Consider the following 12,198-nt stretch of genomic DNA (forward strand, 5'->3'; position numbering starts at 1 on the left):
TATCATAATAGTTTTATGTTTTTGACTCCTTGAAATCGAATCAAGTGTATTCCTATCTAAGCTTTAACAGTGGCATTTCAAAACTTTCATTTGATACAGATTTATAGCCATTCTAGTTATTAGTATGATTTAGGAGAATATTACAATCTATTTAACTGCATATTATACATATACTAGAGTTGAATATGTACATGATTGTTCTGTCAGCTGTATATGAAACCAGACTTGTAGTTATTAAAATTCTGTAGCTGTGAGGGCACTGCCAACATTAGAATGATCTTTATAATTATGCATTGATCTACAAACTTCATACAATTTATTTCTATTATGTATCAAATCTTGTATTTTGCAGGCTGGTGAATTTACAACACAGAGGAAAGTCACCAATGTGCATAGATGCTGTCTAAAGTGATTATGATGTCATTATTTGATGATTACTTCAATATTCACTCTTTCATTGTAAATGTAGCAACCAATAAATTATGTGACATTAATCAGAAGTCTGTTGTTTTATCTATTGATACTTTATAGGATTATTTGGGACTATTTCGTCTCTTTTTATGCTCCCCAAGCCATAAAAAGGGCCATAACTTCTGACTTGCTGAAGAGTCTCAGCAATGAAATTTTAGTGATATACATGTATGTGGGATAGTAAGGCAATATATATGTTACATACCACTATTTGGTCCCTATGCCTGGAGGTCAAGGTCACATTTAGGTAATAGGTCAAATTCTTTTCAGGGCACTTCTGATTTGATGAAGATAACTCAATATAAATTATATATGCAAGATTGTTAGGCAGTATATTATGTAGTACAAAATGTACATGTACCACTATGGGGTCTGTATAGCCAAGGTCTCATTAAGTTCAAAGGTCAAATAATTCTTACCCTGTATACCTCCAAAGGCAAGTGATGTGCAGAAGGAAGACAAGCTTTGCAAACATACACATTAAAATACTGTTTCCTACATAGGTCAAGGATGTACACCTCTGAGAAGTCAAAAAATACCTGTATTAAACTTTTTTTCTTATGTGGATTTTTGGAAAAAGGAGTTAATGGCATAGTAGTAAATGCCAAAAAAACTATATGTCGGTGTGTTCGTTTTTGTGCTATGATCGGTCAAGATACCATAATCTTTAATATGTGATTTTAGGTGAATTTTTTGGTTTTGACCATTTGCAGAACAAATTCATACAATTTCTTCCAAGTGTGTTATCAGATATGTATGAATGTTTGTTGAATTGATAAAAATATTATTTTCTTTGAAACTATGGAAGTAAAATTTCTTATTCTTATTCATTTTACTCAGAAATGCGATTTTAGTTACCCCTACCTCTTATTTTTTAATGAAAAAATGCACATTTTTCACCATTTTTTGCAGATTAAACGCTTGATTTAAAAAGAAACTGTATTACACTTTTTTTAGTATTCAATGAATCAAAAGAAAATGGGTTTCTCTTTCTAAAACAGCCACAAAAATGGTGGTGGTGGTGGTGGGGGTGGGGGGTCGGTGTGCTTCTTTTTTTGTCCCATTATTATTTGTGTTATTTTTTCACCTTTTTCGGGGTCAAAAATCAAAAGTGCTTCAGTTACCCTAATATGTAAAAAAAAAATCAATGATATTTAACTTTCCATTTTTTGCATATCATTATAAAGTTGTACAGCAAAATTGAACCTGCTACGATTAAAAATGGTGACACAATGACAATTTAAGTGATCAATCTAGTGTCAAAAAGGTGAAATTTTGGCCCTTTGTGAAGCGCAAGAAATTCACATAAATACACTTTTTCAAAATGGCTGCCAAACTGGTAATTTTTTAAAAATTCTTTTAAGAAATGTTCTACACACAACAGACATCTAGGTTTTTTTGACATGTTTTTCAGATGTGTGTTTGCTATTATACCTATCATAATTTGTTAAATATTACAAAAACCTGTTACACCAGATCAAAACGAGACTCGAACGTGACTGAAACCTCAGAAGAGTACATCCTTAACAGGTACATTTTATGTACTGTCAGTAGATCGAGTGAACATCCAGTCCTCGCGTTATTCAATGGTTCAATGGATGTACTATTATGTTTTCTTCGTGTTCGGTGCGGGGTGGGGGTTCGGTGAGGGGGTGGGGGTTAAACCAGGATACCTTATCTCCCATCCCTCCCTTAACTCCTGCCAGCTGTGGAATTTTATTTCAAAATATGTGTCCCCATATTGGGACAGGGGCAATTTCGGCCCCTTTTTGTTAAAGTTGTTCTGAACAATATGTCTTATGTTAAAAAATAACTTGGATTTGAAAGAGTCCACAATATAGGCGGACGGGTCGAGTGGTCAAAGTTAACACTGCGGCCTTCCATGCGGCCGGGGTTCGATCTCCGAAGTCGTCGTACGCATGGATATTCAGAGAAAGTGTTTTTCTCCTGCCTATACAACTCCAACAACCCAGATGGAATATAAATTTGTCTGGGGTGGATTTTGCGGTATCTGTGCTGTAGCATTCAAGCGAGGTGGCACTATAAATGATACCGTTTGAAGCGCGGTCCCGCTATAAACAGACAACATTAGTATACATTTCCAGCACACGCGCAGGCATACACATATGGGGAGATATTAGCCAGGTGGCATATAGCTAGTAGTTATCACCTGATAAGGCAGCTCCTGCGAATTTCTCATTAAAAATTGTACTGAATTAATGTACATGTATATGCTTATTGTATTAATTGTATATCTATGTAATGTAAAGTGCTTTAGAGTGGCTTATTGGGCGCTACATCAAATGTTGTATATATGGATATATATAGATATTCAATGCTTTCATAAAATAACAACAAAAGGGCAAATTAACTTACGTATTTGGAGAATTATTTAACATATTTCACTTGTATAAAACGAATATGTGATAACAACCAAAAAAAACAGCGTTGTGGCAAAATATGTCTTCGTTGCAGTCTCGACTGAGAAGTAATAACTATTATTAAAAAGGGGCAGGGGGCTCAATTGACCCTTTAACCTAGAAAATGGTTGATATTTTATCCAAAATAGTCAAATAGGGACATTGTCAAAAGAAACATATGCAAAAATTGCTGCAATTTTGACAAAAGGTGTGAAGGATCTTTTATGTAAATCGTCTTATGTCCCGGCTTTTCTCTCTCAGAAGATGACGTTATTAACAAATCATTGACATTTGGCCTAAACTTGCGGTTAAAACTAGATATTGAGCGTGAACGGAATATTCTGAACAACACAATTAATGTCATTTACAATTTATATGATTATGATTAAATAGATTCAAGCATGCAGGATTTGTTCCCTCGTGGTTGATGGACTGTCAGTAAGTCATTTTCATAAACAGGTTTGGTGTCCAGCAGCTTTGCTGCATTTTCTTGTTTAATCAGTGATTAATTCTTGTTCAAAATGATCAATTATGTTTGTCCTATTCACTGCCCTACACTATTTGTCCTATTCAGCGCACTATTTCACTATTCAACAATATATGTCCTTTTCACTGTCCTACACTATTTGTCCGAAATGATCACTCTCTGGGTGCGTAGATGTTTCCCACCTTCCGCAGGAAGTCTGATGTTGTGAGGCGGTTGTCCGGATCACCAGAGTCAAGCCGGTCCCACAGGGCAAAGATCTTGCCCTGTACACGCTTGTAGGTGGTGGTCTGGTGGCGAGCCAACAGGTTTTCTCCCACGAGACGCATCTGAAGATTCACTATCTCTCCTTCCTTCTTCATGAGAGGGACCAGGAGGTAGAAGGGGAGGTTCGCTCGACCGGCCTTGCCATTCATCCTGCGGTGCCATCCTGTAAAAAGAAATCATAATGATAAAATTTATCAAACATAGGTACACAAAATACTAATTACATGTAGAATCTATATTTTAAACTGCCAGTGAAATGTATCCATTTTTATTTAAAGTCGTAATGAATTAACATATACGAAGTACATACCTTCGACATCGTTGTTAGTACGAACAGACTGGCGATACACACACCAGTTGGCTGGAGTCCAAACGGAGCTCCGGAACCAGACCCGGTCCAGGTACTCTACCAGCTGTCGCAGCTCTGGAGTTGATGCTAAGGGCATCATCCGAGCAAAGGCTGGCTCGATCTAGGTGGCAGGCAGGAAGGGAAGTGCCAGGAGTTTCCTGATGAAGCAATGAACACCTGAAACACCAATCAGTAGGATACTAATGACGTAACACATAAAGGCGTGACATATATGAAACTCTAGGTGAAACCTATTATTTTGTTGCAACACCAATCATCGTCGTCGTCGTCATATTATACGCACCTTCACGTTTCATATAGGTTGTCCTGAGTCCGAGATTCGCCACCTTCCTCATCACAGCCTGGCACGAGTGGAAAGAACAGCCCCGAAGATCCACTCCTGGAAGGACGGTTCTGACGGCGTTCCAACAGGCGGAAATGAAAAAATAGTTTTATGAGTTACGCCACAATTAGTTTTGACAATTTATTTAATCATAACAAATAACTGTTTCCATGTACGATTCACTGATGTTTAGTGCAACTTTTTATATCCGCTTTTCATCAAACTTACCTGGCTCAAAGTCCATCACTGCTCCCTCCACTGCCGGATCCCCGAGGACCTCCAGGAGTCGACGAAGAACCTATAAAGGAAGAACAGATTAATTAATGGCGAATAAAGCTAATGTCAATAGTTATATGTGGAGTGTTTTTTTGATACTTTATATTTGTCCGCTTTAGCTGATTTGTTTTTATGTTTTGAATTAACAATTTAATCTATATCATTGCATTGTTATAACTTACAGCAACGTAGTCCTGTGCTCGTTGTCGAGACATCAACACGAACACTAGCGGCACCTGCTTCAAACACTCGTCTTTCTGAAGGAATGCATGTATGCTCCATAGTTGAGTGAATGGCTCCTTTCTGATCTTAAAGGTCCCATCCATATACCTTTGAAAAACAAAGTTAAATGATTATAAACAACAAATACACGATTTCAAAGGTAAAAAACAACTTCCACTAAGATATTTAATATTTTAATATATATATTTGGATATAAATGTATCTTGCTTTGCTTTGTAACCTCCCATCGGCGAGCCTGTCTGAGAAGGCTCAACTGGGTCTGAGTGGCGAACATCAGGTGTCGCTGGCCATCCGCACTCACGTCACCGATGACGAAATCTGGACATCCAAGGAACTCCTGATCAACCTGAAGTATAGATTAAACTCATTGTATTATACTGTTTGTAAAAGAATATGTATTAATTATCGTTATGGTGTTCCATTTGAAACTTGATTTCATTATATACTATTTGTCCTTCTACATGTTCGGACACCAGTATTAATAAAATCATAGTTTCGGCCTACATGTACACGAACATACACAATTTGACTTTATCAAACATTATATGACCGCCGACGACATGTGGAGCGGACATATAATATTTAATATAATCAAATATCGACATACGTGTACATGCTTATGAGAAACATGATTTCATTAGATACTCAGTGCCCGTACATGTATTTTGTACGAGCGCTAGTATTAAATGAAACCATATTTCGGCCATAAATGAAATATACATATTTAAAGAAACTTGATTTCATTTCATTATATAATTGTACTTGTAAATGGGCTAAAAATATCTAATGAAATCAAGTTACTTTAATAACGACGAAGAATTTATTCCTTTTACGGCCGAAAGAATTTTCGTATTTTTTATTGAACGAAACCATATTTTCGGCCATAAATGGAAACTATATTTGAATTACATACCAGTATCACATGTCCTGTGTTGCCATCTGCTACATGTGTCGCACTGCAACGCATGCTGCCTCGGCCTCACCACACGGTCACAATGAACACAGTTGTCGCTCATGTTGATTAGGTGCAAAGTGTTGTTCAATTGATGTAAGTCGATTGAAAGTGATTTGTCCAAGAAAATCAGTCATATTTATCGCCATTTGCGTGAGTGATCAATACATTTGATTGGCTACCTGGAGATGAGGCGGTGATGAGGTACTCAAGAGTTAATTATGAGGTACTCAAGAGCTACTCACCTATAACAAAAGTCTGGTAGGTGAACATCATTGTTTATGTAAGGCAATAAAAACAAAACAACAACACCAGTACGTAATTAAATAAATCCTTTAATGTGTTTATTTAAATATAATTCTTATTATAAATGTATAAATCCCATGTATTTAACATATAGATACATAGTAGGGCCGATATTACCTTGGGCCGATATAACCAAATACCGTGTCTAGCAGGTCACGTACGCGTATATATATATAATTACGAGACATAGCTTGATGAAACTGATGACTAGACGCGTGTACGATATATGGTATTTATAGAACATTGATATCTATGTAAAAAGTGTCCCGATTTGGGTACAGATATATAACCCGGAATGTTAAATATTTTGTTAAATGTTTTTAAATATCCGACGTTAAATAAAGTGTATTATTGTATTGTATGTTCCTGGTACGAGTTCTCCGGAAATGGAGCTGTAAGCTTAATTAGTGTGAACCTTCCGGTATTCGAGGTTCAACATTTTCTGTTTGGTAAATATTGTCCTTTTGGCAAATAGTGGTTGATTTACCATGGCAACAAGAGGACGACGTGGGAGACCAGTGTTGAACCCAGGATTTGGAAAAGAAGATACAAAGAATGGATCTACTATACACCCTACAATCCTAAAACAAGCGAGAAAAAGTGGACAGTTGAATCTGTCTGGTCGTAGTCTTGCTACAGGTGAACATTCTGTGATTGAGAGGTCGTCTCTAGCAAAGATCTAAGGAAAGAGGATTAATACCATTAGGCGAACAACCATATGTTAGCAAACTTTTATCATACAACTTTCCCCATATATGTAAAAACGGTGTCTGCTGAAAGTTAATTTATAGGGTAAACTGATCGTGAATCAACATTTTACAACAGCCTGAACGTAAAGGAACCCGATTGGAAGCAATCGGATCTCTCGGGGGTTTACCAATGTCTTTTGCTTTCATACACGAAGAATAGCTTAAAAACAAGTCAAATATATGTAAAACCCCAGCACTGATCACGAGTCGGACACAAACTGACCGTGAGTCGGACAGTTTCTTTTTACTGATTTTATTAGTAGGGTCTCCACCCGTCATGTCAGTGGTCAATGGTCAACGCTCTTATATTGTTCTAATGTCACGGTGTGGTGATCACCCTGACAGTTGGGAGAGGACTATACCATCTATTGGAATTAGGTATATAGGGAAATTGTTTTTTCAAAGGTCTATTTCATGATAGATATACCTGTATTTTCTCTTGTGGTTTCAAGTACCAGGAGCATGCCCAAAAATACATTTTTTTTGTGTGTGTCGTAATATAAAAAATCAACACCTTCCTATACACTTGTAACCTAATGGGGAGCAGGATAGTGATTTTGAAAAGTCATGTGATGCACTTATAAAAATAGAACCAGAAACGCAAATGTCAGGAACCCGCGGTAAACAAATATGGCAGCCGACAGTTAGCGGTAGACTGTGTTATATCAGGCTCAGGGGAAGACTGGCGAAGAAAGAGGCTGTTTAAAGGGCGGAACAGATGCGTTTTCTTATCAAGAAGAACTACGGCACCAGCAACGAAGACGAAGACCACGATTATGTGGCAATTCCACAACACAGTCGTGGCCTACTGTAACCGGTAACGATATTTAGGTCAGTGCGAACCATGGTTTCAGGGACGACGGGTGTTGAGTTGGCAGTGCTATCGGAAAACATGAACTGTGCAAAATGCATGTAATTCATAGCTGAGATTCGTTGACATTGTTGACGACCTTACGGTAGCTGAAAAAATTGGATTCTGAAATATTACAGATTAAATGGTTTATTTAAAATGTTCAATACATATCATAAGTTCTTGGACTATTTATCCTAGTAATTATAACAAAGTGCATTTCAATAAATAAGTTGAATAAAATTCAAGATCTAGCAATTTCATATAATTTTAAGAAATACCGCTGCACAATCAAAGACTAAATTTGAAGCATATTTCTTGTGATTTTGAGTTGGACAATGTGTCCGACTCATTATCATTACGGTTCACTGAGGTGTCTGACTCAATATCCAAATGACATTGTAAATAAATCTTTCATTCCAGAAATATATAGCAACATATTACGTTCCAAACAGACTATTTTTGTTGTTTTGATAAACCATGACCCAAAAGTTCAGTAAAGCAAAACGAAATGTCGTTAATATCCTAAGAAACTAAAATTGAAAAGTTGTTTATCTTAAAATAATAGAGTCAAATTTCAGCATTTTACCATGTGTTTGTATTCTCCCGGTTCGAAGCTTACTATATCAGATACAAAAAGGGATCAGATACAAAAAGGGAGATAACTCGCATAGAGTACATGATTCAAGGATTAGACCAACGGAAAGGAATAAGCCCAGAGATTAATGGAAACGGATCTTGAATCGTTTTTAGCTCACCTGGCACGAAGTGCCAAGTGAGCTTATGCCGTGGCGCGGCGTCCGTCGTCCGTCCGTCCGTCCGTCCGTCCGGCGTCCGGCGTCAATATTTTACTTAAAACGACTTCTTCTTAATAACCAAAAGGCCTAGGGTAAATATAATGATATTTGGCCAGAAGCAAACTAGGATGAAGGGCTACAAAGTTTGTTAAAATTAATGACCTTCACCCATTTTCAAGGTCACAGGGGTCAAATATGTTAAAAACTTTAAACATCTTCTTCTCGATAACCAAACTGTCCAGGGAGGTGTTATTTGGACAGTAGCATGCTTGGGTGAAGGGCTACCAAGTTTGTTCAAATAAATGACCTTCANTGTTAAAATGAATGACCTTCACCCATATTCAAGGTCACAGGGGTCAAATATGTTAAAAACTTTAAACAATTTCTTCTCAATATCCAAAATGCCCAGGGTGATGATATTTAGCCAGTAGCATGCTGGGGTAAAGGGCTATCAAGTTTGTTCAAATAAATGACCTTCACCCATATTCAAGGTCACAGGGGTCAAATATGTTTAAAACTTTAAACAACTTCTTCTCAATAACCAAAATGCCCAGGGTGATGATATTTGGCCAGTAGCATGCTGTGGTAAAGGGCTATCAAGTTTGTTCAAATGAATGACCTTCACCTATATTCAAGGTCACAGGGGTCAAATATGTTCAAAACATTAAACAACTTCTTCTGAATAACCAAAATGCACAGGGTGATGATGTTTGGCCAGTATCATGCTGGGGTAAAGGGCTATCAAGTTTGTTCAAATGAATGACCTTCACCCATATTCAAGGTCATAGGGGTCAAATATGTTAAAAACTTCAAACAACTTCTTCTTAATAACCAAAAATGCCCAGGGTGATGATATTTAGTCAGTGGCATACTAGGATCAAGGGCTACCAAGTTTGTTTAATTGTATGACCTTGAATCATATTCAAGGTCACAAGGAGCAAATATGTTCAAAATATAAAAAAATAAATAAACAACTTGTTCTGAATAACCAAAAGGCTCAGGATGTTGATATTTAGTCAGTAGCATGCTGGGATCAAGGACTACTATGTTTGTTAAAGTGAATGACTTTGACTTATATTGAAGGTCACAGGGGTCAAATATGTTTAAATCTTTTAACGACCTCTTCTGAATAACCATGGGTCCCAGGATGTTGATACTTTGCAAGTTGCATCCTGAGATGAAAGGCTACAAAATTTGTTCAACATAATGACTTTGTTTGACTTTCAATCACAGGGGTGAAATGTTTAAAAAAAAAATAACAGGTTCTTTTGAATGAATTTTAATCATAAATACTGATATTTTATTTTGCTTGTAGCTTTATTTTAGATCACTTTTAAGGTTACAAGTGTGAGATTTATACCAGGTGAGCGATGCAGGCCCATTGGGCCTCTTGTTAAAATGTCTCCGACTTCGCGATCATGTCCTACTCACGATCAGTTTACCCTAACGTCACACGACCACAATTGGTACAATTTTTACAGTTTCCAGTGATATTTAAAAATTCAGATCTTTCATCTGGAAAGTTTCTTGATTTTTGACGAAGAGTACTCAATGTGGTTCATTTACAGAAAAAAACCTGTAAATTTGTTTTTCAAAAAAAGAATGCTAAACTTGCAGTGAGATTTCTTCCGTTTTTCGGCCATGATTGGTAACCATATCACAGGCTAAGAAACTTGTTTTTAACTATTTTTTACTCAAATTGTGATAGGGATGATTGACATCATTATCTCCACTTCATATTTCAACAACAAAACTGAGTACTGTAGGACTCAGGTGACCGTTTAGGCCCATGGGCCTCTTGTCCTTATTTAGCCTTAAGTATCCTTGCTCAAATTGAACACAATTTTGTGTGAATGGTGGGTTTGGCCCTCCTAGGGGCAGAGGGGTGGGGCCCACTTGGGGAAATAGAGTTAAAACCTATAAAATTTACCTGCTACTGTAGGGATTAATGGATTGTAGCCTGGTTTAGTCTGGAGCATCCTAGGTCCAAGGGGACTCAATTTTGTATAAACTGTGGTTGTGGCCCTCCTGGGGGAAGAGGAGCGGGGCCCAATGGGGGAAATAGTGGTAAACCTTTTAAAATCCTTCTTTTACCATAGGGAATAAGGAGTTTTATCCTTATTTAGTCTGAAGCATCTTTTGTCCAAGGGCTCTCAATTTTGTATAAACAGTGGGTGTGGCCCTCCTGGGAGCAGAGGGTTTGGTCCGAATGGGAAAATATAGTTAAACTTTCAAAATCCTTCTTCTACCGTATTTCATTCCAATTTGGTCTGGTGCATCCTTGGGCCAAGGGGACTCAATTTTTAGCTCACCTGCCCAAAGGGCAATTGAGCTTATGTCATGGTGCGGTGTCCGTCGTCCATCCGTCTTCCATCAACTTTTCCTTTAAATGACTTCTTCTGAAGAATGGACAAGCCTAGAGTCATGATATTTGGCTGAAAGCTTCGTTGGTAAGAGCCAAACATAGTTTAAGAATGAAAATGACCTTGACCTACTTTCAAGGTGGCAGCAGTTAAATATGTCAAATGCTTCAAGTTACTTTTTCTGAAGAACTGAAAGATATATAATCTTAATATTTGTCTGGCAGCTTCCTGGGAAAGAGCCTGACATATTTTGATAACAAAAACGACCTTGACCTACTTTCAAGGTCACAGAGTTCAAATATCTCGAACACATCAAACAACTTTTTCTGAATAATGGACAGGCCTAGAGTCATGATATTTGGCTGAAAGCTTTATTTGTAAGAGTCTGACACTTCATATTTCGTAAGAGTCTCCATTTCATATTTCAACAACAAAAATGAGTACTGTAGGACTCAGGTGACCATTTAGGCCCATGGGCCTCTTGTCCTTATTTAGCCTTGAGTATCCTTGGTCAAAGGGGACACAATTTTGTGTGAATGGTGGGTTTGGCCCTCCTAGGGGCAGAGGGGTGGGGCCCACTTGGGGAAATAGAGTTAAAACCTATAAAATGTATCTCCTACTGTAGGGATTAATGGATTGTAGCCTTGTTTAGTCTGGAGCATCCTAGGTCCAAGGGGACTCAATTTTGTATAAACTGTGGATGTGGCCCTCCTGGGGGAAGAGGAGCGGGGCCCAATGGGGGAAATAGAGATAAACTTTCAAAATCCTTTTTTTACCATAGGGAATAAGGAGTTTTATCCTTATTTAGTCTGAAGCATCCTTTGTCAAAGGGCTCTCAATTTTGTATAAACGGTGGGTGTGGCCCTCCTGGGGGCGGAGGGTTGGGTCCGAATGGGAACATATAGTTAAACTTTCAAAATCCTTCTTCTACCGTATTTCATTCCAATTTGGTCTGGTGCATCCTTGGGCCAAGGGGACTCAATTTTTAGCTCACCTGCCCAAAGGGCAATTGAGCTTATGTCATGGTGCGGTGTCCGTCGTCCATCCGTCTTCCATCAATTTTTCCTTTAAATGACTTCTTCTGAAGAATGGACAGGCCTAGAGTCATGATATTTGGCTGAAAGCTTCGTTGGTAAGAGCCCAACATAGTTAAAGAATGAAAATGACCTTGACCTACTTTCAAGGTGACAGCAGTTAAATATGTCAAATGCTTCAAGTTACTTTTTCTGAAGAACTGAAAGGTATATGATGTTAATACTTGTCTGGCAGCTTCCTGGGAAAGAGCCTGACAAATTTTGATAACGAAAACGACCTTGACCTACTTTCAA

General features: G+C 37.7%; 3 protein-coding genes across 5 annotated transcripts in view; 1 reads left to right on the forward strand and 2 right to left on the reverse strand.

Annotated features, from left to right (window-relative positions):
• Positions 1-3,499: 3,499 nt before the first annotated feature.
• LOC110451152 lies at positions 3,500-3,863 on the reverse strand. The gene has a single exon (XM_021499014.1). The coding sequence runs from the start codon at positions 3,789-3,791 to the stop codon at positions 3,531-3,533; it is 261 nt and encodes an 86-aa protein (XP_021354689.1). The 5' UTR covers positions 3,792-3,863; the 3' UTR covers positions 3,500-3,530.
• Positions 3,864-4,085: 222 nt separating this feature from the next.
• On the reverse strand, positions 4,086-5,820 carry LOC110451153. The gene is made up of 6 exons (XM_021499015.1): positions 5,767-5,820; positions 5,066-5,199; positions 4,793-4,940; positions 4,567-4,632; positions 4,296-4,428; positions 4,086-4,168 (listed from the first exon to the last, which is right to left on the reverse strand). Exons 1-6 carry the CDS (start codon positions 5,818-5,820, stop codon positions 4,113-4,115), a joined length of 591 nt encoding a protein of 196 aa, XP_021354690.1. The 3' UTR covers positions 4,086-4,112.
• A 707-nt stretch (positions 5,821-6,527) lies between these two features.
• LOC110451149 (leucine-rich repeat-containing protein 40-like) overlaps positions 6,528-12,198 on the forward strand; it is a 156,969-nt gene continuing 151,298 nt past the window's right edge. For all 3 annotated transcript variants that reach the window (XM_021499011.1, XM_021499012.1, XM_021499013.1), the window contains exon 1: positions 6,528-6,750. In XM_021499011.1, coding sequence (XP_021354686.1) covers positions 6,600-6,750 — 151 coding nt within the window. In that variant the 5' untranslated portion in view covers positions 6,528-6,599. The remainder of the gene's footprint in view (positions 6,751-12,198) is intronic.

Source organism: Mizuhopecten yessoensis, unplaced genomic scaffold, assembly GCF_002113885.1.
Source record: "Mizuhopecten yessoensis strain PY_sf001 unplaced genomic scaffold, ASM211388v2 scaffold5825, whole genome shotgun sequence".
Classification (NCBI taxonomy): Eukaryota; Metazoa; Mollusca; class Bivalvia; order Pectinida; family Pectinidae; genus Mizuhopecten; species Mizuhopecten yessoensis.